The 15,561-nt window shown below is 36.1% G+C and overlaps 1 protein-coding gene across 13 annotated transcripts in view; it reads left to right on the top strand.

Moving 5' to 3' along the window:
- Nucleotides 1-15,561, top strand: part of AKT3 (AKT serine/threonine kinase 3) — a 281,741-nt gene that overhangs the window by 191,424 nt on the left and 74,756 nt on the right. For all 13 annotated transcript variants that reach the window (XR_015143515.1, XM_086344906.1, XM_086344914.1 and 10 more), the window contains 2 exons: nucleotides 3,877-3,942; nucleotides 4,405-4,473. Coding sequence is in view for 12 of the 13 variants with exons in the window: in XM_086344906.1 (XP_086201032.1) it covers nucleotides 3,877-3,942; nucleotides 4,405-4,473 (135 nt within the window). In the remaining variant the exon portion in view is untranslated. The remainder of the gene's footprint in view (nucleotides 1-3,876; nucleotides 3,943-4,404; nucleotides 4,474-15,561) is intronic.

The raw sequence follows: 15,561 nt of genomic DNA, 5'->3' as shown, positions 1-15,561 counted from the left end.
AAAATGGAGAAAATAATGTGAACAGAGTTAAAGTGTACCTGGTTAAGTTGCTACTGAGTTGTTGGAAATGACCATTGGTGTTGGACTTAGATGAGATCAGTCTTGACCTTTTCACCTGCAATTTGAGCAGCTTAACTTCTGTGAACCTCAGTTACCTCATATAAAATGGGAATAATCAAAGACACCTGCTCAGTTACTACAAGGATTAAAGCAGACGACACCCTTGGTGCCCGCAGTGATCGAGATGTTCTCTTCTGTTTCTCTGTCATCATTTGCTCCTTGTTCACCTTCCGCCAAAAACTGAACTACCAAAAAGCAATAAGTGGGGAGAATGAAAAGGAGAATTTTAGACCATGTTTGGTAAAGGGTAGTGATAAATTAGAGAGGATTGGAAAAATGAGTATGAGGAAGACTATTCTTCTGTGTCATGTTTGCAAAAAATCCATGAAAAATTCCATTCTCCCTAAGCTGCTTTCTATGAAAGAAATTAGATTTTAAAATTCATTAGTCTTTTGCCATGGATGAATATATATGAAACTAAATTTTGAAAGCTTTTTCATGAAAACATTTTACTTATATACCCAAGCACTCTATTTGTAATCATGATCAACAAATGGATTTTTAGAAAATCATCATATTGTTTTAGCCCCTACGTTTTATCACTGTTATTTATAACTTTTTGTTTTGACATGTTGCTTTTAACTGTAATTAAAAATTATTGACATCTGTGTTTATTTTTTAGCTTGTGCATACCTTATCTTCATAGCAGAAACTAATTAGTATGTGAAATACTGTACCATTAAATTTGCATTAAGGAGAAAATTTTAATTTGATCAGATGTAAAGTATGGTAGAAAATACATTTTATTACATAAAATATATGTACATGGTATTAATTCTGGTTTCATTCTTATAACAAAGAAATACTGTTTTAGCTTTTGCCTACCTACATCTTTACTTGACTCCTTTAATGTGGTTAGGCAGATTACAGAATATAGGGAAAAAATAATCTTTCATGGAACTTACTAAGTGATTTAGAAAAATAACTATTACATGTAATGAGCTTGTTTCAACAAAATAGAATGAAATAGCTGCCAGAAATATTAACTGAAGTGCTAGAATGTCTTTTCCAAATGGGTTTCATGCTTCTCTGTTTTTAGTCTTTTCCTAGTTTACTGCCTCAGATCACTTAAAATCCTAAAGCATAACTGGTAAATGTTGCCTTCTCTGACTGCATATAAAGTAATACTTCTGCTTTATCCTCTGTTGGAAGCATATAGCTGTTAGTTTTTCACTGTTAATTTTATATCTCAAAAATATTTCAAACACTTTTCTTGCTCCCAGTGCCACTGCAGTCATCCTAGCCATCCTACTTTCACTCTTACACTGCAGTTGTCTCCTAATTGATCACTCCTGTTTTGCTGTCCTTCTGAGAGGAGCCTGAGCAAATTTAAAACCAGAAATCAGTTGTGTGCCCCAATCCCTCAGTCCTACACTATCATATTACTCAACCTGTGATCTTCCAGTAGCATTAATTTTCCTTCTTTACCCCACTTTCTCATAAGATCACTTATCAGAATTCATAATTATTTCTTAAATTGGGTTTATATCAATTTGATATGCACCAGTGTCTTCTCCAATAGCATGTAAACTCCATGAGCAAAAGAATCATATGTCTTTTTAAAAAAATGATTTTATACTTGCACTGTTATTATTTAGTAAGTGCATGTCAAAGATTTCATTTTTTAATCAATGAATTCAGTTTTATAGCCCATAAAATAGCCACTTGTATAATCCTTTAGTTCAGTTCAGTCGCTCAGTCATGTCCGACTCTTTGCGACCCCATGAATCACAGTATTTTGTATCCATTATTTGATTCTCATAAACTTTAGCATTCCCTTGTCTTCTTTGTTTTTTTCATTAATGCTGACTACCATCTGGCCAACTGGAATGGTAGCTCCAGGAGGGCAGGACTTTTGTCTGTGGTGTTCAGTATCCTGTCTTCAGTGGATAGAACAATACCCAGAGTATATTTGTTTCATATTTATTGAAAGAATAAATGATTGAATGAAAGTCCCACATATGTGACATCTTGGAATTCATTCCTATGATAAACTGTTAAGTTCAACAAACATTTAACAACTACCTACTGTGTACTAATCATTATGGTAAGCGTTGTGGGTATAGAAATTAGTTCTGATATCATTTATATTTATTATTTTTTATTAAGATGTTTGGTGTTCTAATTAATTTAAAATTTATGGTATGAGATGATTGTGGTTTTCATGTTGTTTGAGCATTTAAACCTGGTTCTTATTAACCAAATAAGACTTGAATGCTTTCTTACCCATACTTTATTCCACTGGTTTTAAATACTTTGTCATTACACTTTACTTAATTGAAAAAGACACATGTACCTAGAGCCTATTATACAGAGTGAAGTAAGTCAGAAAGAGAAAGACAAACACCGTATATTAATGCATACATATGGAACCTAGAAAGATGGTACTTATGATCCTATGTACGGAGCAGCAAAAGAGACACAGACGTAAAGAACAGACTTTTGGACTCAGTGGGAGAAGGAGAGGATGGGGTGGTTTGAGAGAATAGCATTGAAACATACACATTACCATATGTCAATGCAAGTTTGACATATGAGGCAGGGCACCTAAAGCTGGTGCTCTGTGACAACCTGGAGGAGACAGGGTTGGGGGAGAGGAGGGGAGTTCAGGATGGAGGGGACGCGTGTATACCTATGGCCAATTCATACTGATGTGTGACAGAGACCATGACAGTATTGTAAAGTAATTATCCTCCAAGTAAAACTAATTAAAAAAAAAAAGAATTGGTCTCACTCTCTTGGAATGGCTTTTGGATTTTAGCATCTTTGATCATTCTCTTGCACGTTTATCTTCTAAATAAGGTCAGATGCTTTTGTAAAGATTAATACAGTGTCCTAAAGTTTCCACTTCTTACTTATAATCTTGATTTGCTGGCAGTGTTAATAAATTGATCCAGCAAGGGCTTTGTTTAGGATCTTGGCAGAAGCAGAGACCGGAGATGTTGTGTTAGTTCAGCATTTATCTTCCTTTCCTTTCTTCTTTAAAATAGTATTATTTTTGAGATAGGCAACATTTTTCCAGTTCTCCATGTTGAAGAAAATCTTCCCTAGTTCACTTTTGATGTCAAGATGAAATTTATGTACAAAATTGGGGAAATACAGTCTTAGTGTATTTTTGGCTTTAGATATATCCAGATCTTGAAAGTGTCCTAGAATAGGCTATGACCTTTTTTTTTTAAAAAAAAAAGAAAAGCATGCTAAAAAGCCACAAAACAAAAATATACAGTTTTATACTATTTTTGTTTCTGAAATGTATAATTTAGAATTAAACCTTTTAATGTGTACTGTGTTCCTCTTTTCAATAACTTATTTTTCTTTTAGGTAGAAGACTTACCAATTCTATGATCTTTACTGAAATATATCCTTTGTATCCCCCTGAATACAATGTAATACAAACATGGAAATAATAACTACTCCATGCCTAGCTGTTAACTTACAGGACATTATCTTGAAGGGGAAACGCTTACTATTTCATTTTCTGTGTCCCTGGTAATTTTTGCTTATTATTATATCATTATTGATATACTTTGATAAAGTATGACTGAGTTTATACATGATAGCCATCTGATTTAAATCACTAATTTGAATTTTTTTTTTTTTTGGTAGAAAAGAAGCTAAGCAATAAAGGAGCATGTGTTTAAAATCTTTTTCTGTGTCTGGGTTTAATCTCTTCTGGTCTTAGAGAAATAGTGAAATTTTTATATTATTTGTGCTCGGAACATATATTAAAAGTTTACTTGCCTTTTTCTTTTGTAGGATGAAGTGGCGCACACTTTAACTGAAAGCAGAGTATTAAAGAATACTAGACATCCCTTTTTAACAGTAAGTGAATAGAGGAAAGATGTTACAATCATAACATCTTATATTTAAGGGAGTTTTATTATAGCAATTAAGTATGAAAAATAACATTTTCAGTCACATTTATTTAGGTATGCCATTTTCTTTGATTTGCAAAGTTCTTGTGTGTTCCTGGTCCCAATGAAGTGTTTTAAGATTAAAAATAACAGATAGACTTTCAAAAGGAAGAAACTTTTGAGAGTTAGGATTGTTTTACTAATAATTATAATTTTAGTTTTTCCCAAAATAATGCCCATTGCTGATCTTCACAAAATTTGTTTTATATTTCTCATAAATTTTTATTTACGTGTTCTTAAAGGAATAAATAGACTCTTAAGGAACATAAACAATATATCAATCACACTTACTGTTTCTAAGTGTTCTATTTTTGATACTGTTGTAAAAACGTAGGATTATAATATAACATGTTTTCTTTTTCATTTCAAGTCCCTGAAATATTCCTTCCAGACAAAAGACCGTTTATGTTTTGTGATGGAATATGTTAATGGGGGAGAGGTGAGTCAAGTATAACCAACACTTGCATGTGCATGGTAGTATTGTTTTTCTCAATTATTTACAAGTTGTAATGTAATAGTTCTCTACTTCTTGACAGAGATTTGATAGCTCTCTACTATTTTAGTAAATGAGAGCTGAATAATTTTTAATGAAATATAATGATCATTTATTTTTTTAACTAGCAATACTTTATGTATAGGGAAGCATAATCAATTCTTCTAAATTTTTTAAATGTAAATTTTACTGCAGATAGTGATTTTTAAAATCATGGTTTTTAATTTTGAAAACCAGACATATAGGGTTTATAATGCTTTACATAGTTCTTCTGCAAGTTTTTGTGAAACTTGTAAATTATTTCACCCATTTTAAACTTGGTTTAACAATAGGCCATAGGTACATTGCAGTTGAGTTTTCTCTTCTACATAGTAGTTAAGAGTAACCTTGACTGTATTTAGATGATTTTTTAGTTTTGAAGAGAAACTCAATCATTTTAGTAGTATATTTCACCTTTTCCTTTATTCTTTATCCTTTTCCCTATTTTTCATCAAAATCAATGCAAGGGGAAAATGTAGTTTATTGGAAATATTTCACATTGTTAGTATTCTGGAATTTAATTCTTAAATAGGGGCCTTTATCTCACAGACTTTAAAATAGTCTTATTACCTGAAAGACAAGAAGGAAGGAGAGGGAAGGAAGAAGGGAGGAAAAGAGGGAGGGAGGGAGAGGGAAAGAGGAAAAGGAAGAAATAAGGGAAGGAGGGAAAGAGAGGGAGGAAGGAAAAAGGGAAAGAGGTAAGGAAAGAAGAAGCAATTATCCTCTATAGCATGTTTTCTGCTTTTGAATTATCTGACTTACAGGAATTAGTTTATTGCAAAAAATTCATTCTTTCATTTGGTAAACACATTTTGAGTGCCTTGGCAGTGTGAGTTTATCAAACTGTGTTAAGAGTTTATAATTTATCTTATAACTGTGTTATAAATTAGAATATAGTGAAAGACCTAAGTGTTGTTAATAAATTCATAAAAGAAAATTTGTTATGAATGGATATAGTGTTTAGGTTAGGCTTAATGCAATTCCAACAGGGGGACTGATTTGAGAGGATATTTCAGGCAGAGAGGATGATGTGAGCAAAATCACTGGTAAGCAAGCAGAGAGGAACAAGTTGAGTAGTTAGAATTTAGTAATCCAGGCATTCTGAACTGGACCCTTGTCAGTCAGATTTTGTCTGAGAAAATAAGAAGACGGGTGTCATAGAATATATAGGATTGATATGTCTTAACAGTTCATTAATTGAATGTGGGTAGAAAAGCATTTGGTTGGGATCATGGAGAATTAATATATGTAGTGAACTTACGACAGAGAAGGCGATAGCACCCCACTCCAGTACTCTTGCCTAGAAAATCCCATGGACGGAGGAGCCTGCTAGGCTGCAGTCCATGGGGTCGCTAAGAGTCGGACACGACTGAGCGGCTTCACTTTCACTCTTCACTTTCATGCATTGGAGAAGGAAATGGCAACCCACTCCAGTGTTCTTGCCTGGAGAATCCCAGGGACAGGGGAGCCTGGTGGGCTGCCGTCTATGGGGTAGCACAGAGTCTGACACGACTGAAGCGACTTAGCAGCAGCAGAAGCAGCAGTGAACTTATGAAGAGTGTGTTAAGAGTAAAATTATAAATTTGGTTTTAAAAAGCTTTTTCCTAAGGTTCCAAGAAATATGTATATGGAAATACCACAGATAATAAATATGGGTCAGAATATGGATACAGATTTGGGAGCCATTACCATAAAGATTGTAATTTAAGTTATGGAGGTGAATATTTCCTATTTTATAGGAAATTAAAATTGGTGAAGTCTCTATGTTAGTATCTATCAAAATTAAAAATGCACATATTCTGGGACCCAGCAATTTCACTTCCAAGAGATATACTTAACATATTCGTGCAGTGAAATACTTTATATTCATTAAAAAGAATGATGTCACCCAATATGGGCTGAGACAATGCAATTTCTAAGATATGTTATGAAATAAGAAAAGCAAGATGCAGACAGAATATAAAGTATGCTACTCTCTTTTAAAGTAAGACCACATATGTGTGCATATATGGCTGTGTCTACATTGACTGTCCCTGAATTATGTACTGGACATTAGTGCTTACCTTCAGGAAGGCAAACTGAATCACTGGGGAAAAGATGGGAGGAAGTCTGATTTTTCACTTTATTCTTGGGCATCTTCTCTATTTTGTATCAAAGGTGTATATTAAAGTTGAATGAAGAAACAGGTAGGCAGATGGATTGATGACCAGTGGAGGGAATATTATATGGGGAAATGATAAAGTGCAGGCAGAAAGTTGGAGAAGCACTCTTAAATTATAGAAATACTCTTAAACAGTATCATGTGTTTGTATCTATCATACAAATTAGCACATTGCTTTATAATTATTTACTTATCTGTCCTTCCTGCTGGGCTCAAAGCTCCCTAAAGACTTACCCACTGGTGCAACCCTGCACCTAGCACACCACTTAACACATAGTAGGGACTTGGCGCTTACTGGAGGTTTTGAATGAGCAAGTAAGTGAATGGATGAAACGTTTCCCTCCAGGAACAGGGATAAAATAAGTTAGCAAAAGTGGTTAACTAAGGACATCCCTGGTGGCCCAGTGGTTAAGACTCTGTCTTCCAATTAAGGGACACAGGTTCAATTCCTTCTTGGGGAACTAAGACCCCACATACCACAGGGTAACTAAACCCGCATGCACCAACTGAGACTTGAAGCAGCCAAATAAATGAATTTTTTTAAAAACTGGTAAAACAGGAACTACTGAGAAGTAGGAAGAAAAATAGGAAGTAATATGGTACATAGGTTCTTTAGAAGAAATGCTGAAAATGTATTTTCAGGAGAACCTATCTTTTTGTGTATTTATAAAATATTTATTTATTGAGAATGAGCAGAGTACTCTGGTAGATAAGTGGGTGTACAGATCTGAATTAAGCATAACTCTTACTCTAAAAGAGTTTATGGTCTAGTGGGGAAGATAAGGTATAAAATTTATACTAAGTGTAAAAGTGATAATTATCTCTGGTATGAGAAGTATATAGATTAAGGACCATGGGACTTCATAGGAAAGAAGGGAGAGTTTTAGATGGTAAGATGAAGGGAAGCTGCCTGGAGCTTAGTAGAGGGAGCTAGTGTCACTCGTACTTCTGCTCTAAACCTTGAGTACGTAGACAATTAATCAATTGATGATTGTTAAAAAATTTTTTCTTACACAGAAGCAGATTTTCAAGCTGGCCAGATGGTTTTCTTACTCATTGAAATGCCTACACTATTTCTCTTGTTTGGCATTTCTTCTCCTATTTCAGAACTTCTGTTTTAGGTATGTGCTATAGATAAAAACTAAGGACTTCCCTGGTGGCTCAGACAATAAAGCGTCTGTCTACAATGCGGGAGACCCGGGTTCGATCCCTGGGTTGGGAAGATCCGCTGGAGAAGGAAATGGCAATCCACTCCAGTACTATTGCCTGGAAGATCCCGTGGACAGAGGAGCCCGGTAGGCTACACTCCATGGGGTCGCAAAGAGTCGGACACAACTGAGTGACTTCATTTATAGATAAAAACTAAATTATTTTATGTATTGAAGCAGGTACACTTTTATATGGTAATGTAATTTTACATCCATGTATAGTAACTATAGAATTGCCATAAATATAAAAAATGGAAATATAATTATGTTTACATGATTTTTATAAAATGAAAGTTTTGTATGTGTAATCTCCCAGTTTTTTTATTCTTTTAGGTTATCAAATATGCTTTTAAATGCATTTTATACATTTTAATATGTGCTTTATAAACACATACAAATATTTATTTAATTCTTGGAACTTGATGGGGTTATTTCAGTTCTTAAGTTTTTCTGAGAAGCAAATCTGTACTCAGTGTATGCTTATGGTGACTTATGTTATTTTGGTGAATTGTTAGTACTCACCCAAATGGCAGCATCCTCAAATCTCTTCTGTCCAGTGTTTGCTCTGAGATAGGCTTCTTTAGTGGACCCACTGAAGTTAATTAGTAACTAGCTGAGTTTTCACTCACTTCATACTTATTGTCTGATGATTTTCAATTAGCCATAGCATTCTTCTAGCCTATATTTTGGAATGTTTATTTTGAAATGTAAGTACAGCAGCTGAGACATTTCTTTATACTTTCTTCACATTTTTGTGAATATTTGAACTTCTTTCAGCCTAATAGATGGCACAAGAGTTTAGCATGCTTGTGGCTATGCTTGTATGTTCCTATATTTGCCAATATTGTTTAAAGTGCTACATAATCTTGGTGGGAATAGATTATGAGAGAAATACTGGTTGTGAACAATCCTTATAGGCGTGTCAGTAGGGTGGATTCACATCATCATTTATATGAATTCAGAGAAATAGGCTTAGCAACAGATAACATAGATAGGAATGAAGGAGGGATGAGGGAGGGGAAGAAAAGAGAGTGGAAAGGAAGCAAGGAAGAAGCTGGTGATTCTGCCATTGCTCTTGCTAAGCATATTCAGAGTAACCTCAGTATGAGAGAGAAACTGCTGTTCTTCTACTCCACATCAGTTTCTACTTGCCATCCTTGGAGTTTCATGGGATATAAATTCTAGTGCTTAAAAATGCATAGTTTTTATAAAACATTGTCATTAAGTGGATTGTAAGTATGGATGGGCCTCCAAAGAAACTAGCGTTTCAGTGCTAGAGGAAAAACTGTGCTAGCTTAACTATGATGAGACAGCAAATTGGCCTTCAGTGTAATGCCTTCCTAAGGAATTTCCAAGGGTGGTTTTGGTTTACTTGATGGTTTATATGTTAAGTTCAGAACCCACTCCAGTATAATCCATTTGCCTATTAAATATTTAATGAGCAATTATAATGAGTTGGACACAGAGGATGTAGAAATAAGGGAAATATGGTACTTTCCTTGAGAAGATGAGTGTTTACTTGCAGACAAGAAAATATGCATATTCAGTGTCATTATTGCTATGAAAACACTGGTTGTTGTGGGATACAGAGAATGTGGATTTGAATCAGTCCAAAAGGAAGAGAAAGGAAGGGGGAGAATGGCATGGTCAGAAACACTTCTTCAAGTAGTTGGCTAAGCCAAGTCTTAATGGTGACTGTAAGTTACATAAGTAAGGATGAGAGGGAGAGCATTCCTACATGGAGAAAATAGAATGTTTAGAATGTGGGAGCTCATGCAAGCTCTGCTCTACCTTCCCAGATGTAGCATGGTATGAATGACGCACAGAATCCTGCAGAGAAAACCCAGAAGAATGCGACCAGGTAGTTAGGGTCATGTTAGGCCAGATCTCTCCCAGGTAGTTTAGATTTTATCCTGAATGCAGTGAAGCAACATGGAAGAATTTCTGTATGAAATGTTTTAGAAGGAAGACTTCGGTAATGGTACGAGGCTTGTATTGGGAAAGATAAAATTGGATGCAGAGAAATGGCTTAGAAGCTACTGCAGGTGGAAGGTTTAGGTAACCTGTTCAAAAAATGATAAGTAGTTAACTGAGGCAATATTAGTGAGAAGGAATCAAATTCTAAATGCTGTTCAGGTATAGGATTAATGGGATTTAATGACTGAAAGGAGAGAAGGGAAAACATCACACAGTTTCCTATTTGCTGTTTGGAGAATTTGTATGGGTACTGGGCTATTTGTAAAATCAGGGAACAGTAAAAGGAATTATTCCTGAGTTGATCATCCTGTATGTGAGGTACCTCAAGGGAATCTGAAGGAGGTGGGAGAGTTAGGTTAGAGATACAAATAGAGTTCAGCAGCAATGCTGAAACCAAGGAAGGGAAGATGTCCAGTATGAGAATAATGTGTAGTTCAAAAGATCAATGGCTAAGAATGATGCCTGAATATACCAACATTGGACAGATTGGCGATAAGAGAAGCCTAAGGAGGATACTGGGTAGAAGCAGCCAGACAAGAGAAGTCTTAGAAGTTCAGTTCAGTTGAGTTGAGTTGCTCAGTCATGTCTGACTCTTTGCAACTCCATGGACTGGGACTGCAGCACGCCAGGCTTCCCTGTCCATCACCAACTCCTGAAGCTTACTCAAACTTATGTCCATGGAGTTGATGATGCCATCCAACCATCTCATCCTCTGTCGTCCCTTTCTCCTCCCACCTAAAATCTTTCCCACTATCAGGGTCTTTCCAGTGAGTCGGTTCTTTGCAACAGGTGGCCGAAGTATTGGAGTTTCAGCTTCAGCATCAGTCTTTCCCGTGAATATTCAGGACTGATTTCCTTGAGGATAGACTGGTTGGATCTCCCTGCAGTCCAAGAGACTCTCAAGAGTCTTCTCCAACACCACAGTCTCCACAGTTCAAAAGCATTACAGTTTTGAACACCACAGTTCAAAAGCATCAATTCTCTGGTGTTCAGCTGTCTTTATATACAGCCTTAGAGGTTAAGGGAAGTATATTGAGTGTAAGAGTGAAGATACACAACTTAAAGATAGCAATTGAATTCATTGGATTTGACATCTACTACTAGTTCCGCTGGAGAAGGGATACGCTACCCACTCCAGTATTCTTGGGCTTCCCTTGTGGCTCAGCTGGTAAAGAATCTACCTGCAAAGCAGGAGACCTGGATTCGATCTCTGGGTTGGGAAGATCCCCTAGAGAAGGGAAAGGCTACCCACTCAAGTATTCTGGTCTAGAGAATTGCATGGACTATATAGTTATGTCCAACTCAAAGAGTTGGACACGACTGAGTGGCTTTCACTTTCACTAGTTCCTAAGCAGAGTACCATGAATTCTCTTTTTTTTATGGCTTGATGAGTGATATATACCTTGACTATACAAGGGTTGGTTTGGAGCTCAGTAGAACAAGGTTGTGATGGTTCGGTGCAGCCTTTGGTAGACAGTAAATCAGCACATGGAGAACTGATTATGAAAACACTCTAATGATGTGACCCATCACACTGCTGCTGACATATCCAAGCCACTCTCTTTTTGTAGCTTGTGTGGGTGTGTGTGTGTACGCACACTCAATCGTGTCTGACTCTCTGCAACCCCATGGGCCATAGCCCACCAGGCCTCTCTGTCCATGGGCTTTTCCAGGCAAGAATACTGGAGTGGGTTGCCATTTCCTTCTACAGGGGATCTTCCTGACCAGGGATCGAACCCACGTCTCTTGCATCTCCTACACTGCCAGATGGGTTCTTTACCAGCTGTAACTTCAGTTCAGTTCAGTTCAGTCATGTCTGACTCTTTGCAACCCCTTGAATCACAGCACGCCAGGCCTCCGTGTCCATCACCCACTTCTGAAGTCTCAAATTTATATGAGAAGCAGAAAACTATGGTGGGGCGGGGGAGGGAGGCAAGGAGGGGAGTAAACTGAAAACTGTTCAGTTTGATTTCGAATGTCTTTACTTAGGACTCTTTACCAAAATCCTTACTCATGGCCTTATTTCTTTCAGATCTATAAAACAAACCTCTATAATATATCAAACCTCTATGAATCCTTCTCCAGGCTACAATCTCCTAGAGATTGATAAGAGATTGATTAGTGGGGAAAGGAAAATGATTACATAGAAATTTTAGTCATCTGATAAATTTTTCACATTCTTCTATATTCTATATCTATATCTGGGCACAAATAAAGCTAACATTTTCAGTTGTTTACTATTTTTGTCCATATTTTAGCTCATTGTACACTCTATAGTAAGTCCTTTGATAAAATTCATTTTATTTTTTGCATATGACTTCTAGTTTCATGCCAATCTTGAGAGTCTCTCATACTTATTTTAGATTCTGATTATCTTGCTGGTGTTTTATCTTCAATGATCTCATTTTAAATTCACATGAGACAGAAGTGCCGGCAGTCAGCATTCTAGATCTACTTACTAATTTATGGAGGTGTGATTTGGGTGACTTTTAAATTAAAAGTATCATTTCATATTCATAGTGATTTTTAAAATTTTACTAAGTTTACAGATGTATGAATATCTTTATTGTCAGAAGTCTGACAAGTAACTTCTTTGCTAACCATTTTCGTTATTAGCGTATTACATAGGTTTTATCAGAGTTGTATTGTTTTCACCCAGAGCTTTTCTACAAAGTGTCAAGCCAAGAAGGATGCATTATAATATTCACATTAGTACATAAAGTTCAAGGCAAAGTACATTTGGGAATGTCTTTACTATGTAATTTTCTATTTCAAGGCTGCTGTGCTGTGCTTGGTTGCTCAGTCGTGTCTGACTCTTTGTGACCCCATGAACTGTAGCCTACCAGGCTCCTCTATCCGTGAAACTCTCCAGGCAAGAATACTGGAGTAGGTTGCCGTGGCCTCCTCCAGGGGATCTTCCCAACCCAGAAATCGAACCTAGGTCTCCCACATTGTAGGCGGATTCTTTACCATCTGAGCCACCAGGGAAGCCCATATTTCAATGCTAAATTCCCAAAGTTCAATAAACCAGTATATCTCTGCTTGTGAAGTAATAATCCAAAGACTCATCTAGGCTCAACATCTAAGTTGCTTATTTTTATATCTAGAATATCAGATGAAGTGGCTGAAGCTTCAGGAGCTGACTGGGCATTTATCTGTTTTCACAATTTTTTTCCTTGTGGTTATGGCACAGGGTGGCAATTTCAGTGTAATCACACTTTTTGTACAAAAATTTCTTGTGACTATTCCAGTACAAATCTTTGTGTGGAAGTATAGTTTCAGTTGCCTTGGGTGAATATCTAGGAATACAATTTCTGTGTCATTTGGTATGTTCAACTTCATAAGAAACTGCCAAATTGTACCATTTTGCATTTCTAGGATATTATTTAACATCATTGCCACACTTGGCGTGGTTGGTCTTTCTTATTTACCTCTTCTTTTGGATGTGTAATGGCATCTTACAGTTTTAGTTTGAATTTCCTGAATTATTAATGGTATTGAACATGCTTTCCTGTGCTGATTTGCCATGTTGTGTCTTCTTTATTGAAGTATCTGTTAAAATCTTTGGTCATGTTTTGATTGGGTTGTTTGTTTTCTTAATATTGAGTAGTCAGACTTCTGTATATTGTTTGCAAGTACTTTATCATATATATGTTTTGCAAATAGTTTCTCCTAGTCTGTGTTCTGCTGTTTCATTTTTTAGTGGGAAATTTTTTTCCCTGTGTTTATTTTGGCTTAAATCCATTGTTTAGAAGTCATATTGTTCATATATAATTTATAGTCAGTAAAATTTACCACTTTTATTAGTGAGTTTTGACAAATGTGTTGTTTACCAATACCACAATCATGATATAGAACAGTTCTATCATTGTAACAAGTCTTTCATACTCCTTTACAATCAGTTTCCACCATCACCTCCTATCCTTCTAACCACTGATGTGCTTTCTTACTTCAGCTCAGTTCAGTTCAGTTCAGTTCAGTTGCTCAATCGTGTCCGACTCTTTGCGACCCTATGAGTCACAGCACGCCAGGCCTCCCTGTCCATCACCAACTCCCGGAGTTCACTCAGACTCATGTCCATCAAGTTGGTGATGCCATCCAGCCATCTCATCCTCTGTTTTGAAGCACAAAACTTTTAAATTAGATGAAATACAATTTATCAGTGTTTTTCTTTTGTAGTTTACAGATATGGGATTTAATTTAAAACATTTTTTCCTAACCCAGCTTTGTTAAGATTTACTCCTATGTTTCTTCTAGAAATGTTAATAGTTTTTAGAATTATATTTAGTTTGTAATCCACTTCAAGTTAATTTTTGCTTATGGTATTAAAGAATCAAGGTTCATTTTTTTTGCAACTGGATATTTAATTGAAAAAATATTTGTTGAAAATAGGACTGTGTTAAGGCAGTATGTGATTTTAAGTCTATGTTAAACAGGAACAGATCTTGTGGGGCAATATATAACCTTGTAGTTTCTCCAATAAATAAGCTTGTATCTGATTAGCATGGGTGATTTCAGACATATGATAAACAGATAAGCACAGATTTTTTTTTTTTTTTGTCCTTTTAAAGTTAAGAGTATATAAACATTCTGGACAGTTTTACAAAGTCCAATAAAATTACATATAAACAAATCAGACACAGTTTCATTCAGTAGCATCATGATTTGAAATACTTAAGCATGAAGTGATTTCTCATGACTTGACCCCCAGATATTTGTTACAGTTGTATTCCTAAACTCAAAATTTAAAGTACTCACTATCTGCCCTTTAAAAAAAATTGGGGCTGTTGACTTGTAGTTTTTCTCTCATGGTTAAAATTCATTTAAAACAGTTTAGTGAGTCTAGAAATTCTTTTTACTTGTAGCGGTATCTTGCCTGCCTCATATTTTTCCTGATTAACTTTTTCATAATTCTCAATAAAGTGGCAAAAGAGAAAAGACTCCAGGGGCTGATCTTTTCTGCTGGTGCAGATGGGTGACTTAGTGCATCAACTCAGGTGTTCTGGACTTTCTTGGTATGTTGTTGTTACATATTGGCAAGAACTTTAGGTCTTGAAAGACTTCTATAAGTCTACAAATAGAGTAAGTCTACAGATAGAGTAAACGAAAAAAGTGGGCTTCCCTGGTGGCCCAGTGGTAAAGAACCTGCCTGCCAATGCAGGAGTCATGGGTTTGATCGCTGGGTGGGGAAGATCCCCTGGAGAAGGAAATGGCAACCCACTCCAGTATTCTTGCCTGGGAAATCTCATGGCCTGAGGAGCCTGGTGGACTACAGTTCATGGGGTCGCAAAGAGTCTGACAAGACTTAGCAACTAAAACAACAAAATTTTTTTGAAAAGTATTTGTTGAAAAAACTGTTTTTCTCTCATTGAATTACCCTGACACCTCTGATCTGTGTCCATCAATCCATATGCTTTATCTCACTGTCTTTAGTACTTTTGCTTTAGAGTATTGAAATGAGGCAATTTTGAGTCTTCCAATTTTACTCTTCCTTTTTAAAAATTATCTTGGCAACTGTATTTGCTTAACATTTTATATTAATTGTAGAGTGTTGATTTCTACATGAAGGTCTGCTGCTGCTGCTGCTGCTAAGTCACTTCAGTTGTGTCCGACTCTGTGTGACCCCATAGACAGCAGCCCACCAGGCTC

This window comes from Bos grunniens, chromosome 16 (assembly GCF_055505025.1).
Source record: "Bos grunniens cultivar Pamir isolate PY7600 chromosome 16, Bosgru_T2T1.0, whole genome shotgun sequence".
NCBI classification, from domain to species: domain Eukaryota; kingdom Metazoa; phylum Chordata; class Mammalia; order Artiodactyla; family Bovidae; genus Bos; species Bos grunniens.
This window is presented reverse-complemented; position numbering and strand designations above follow the sequence as displayed.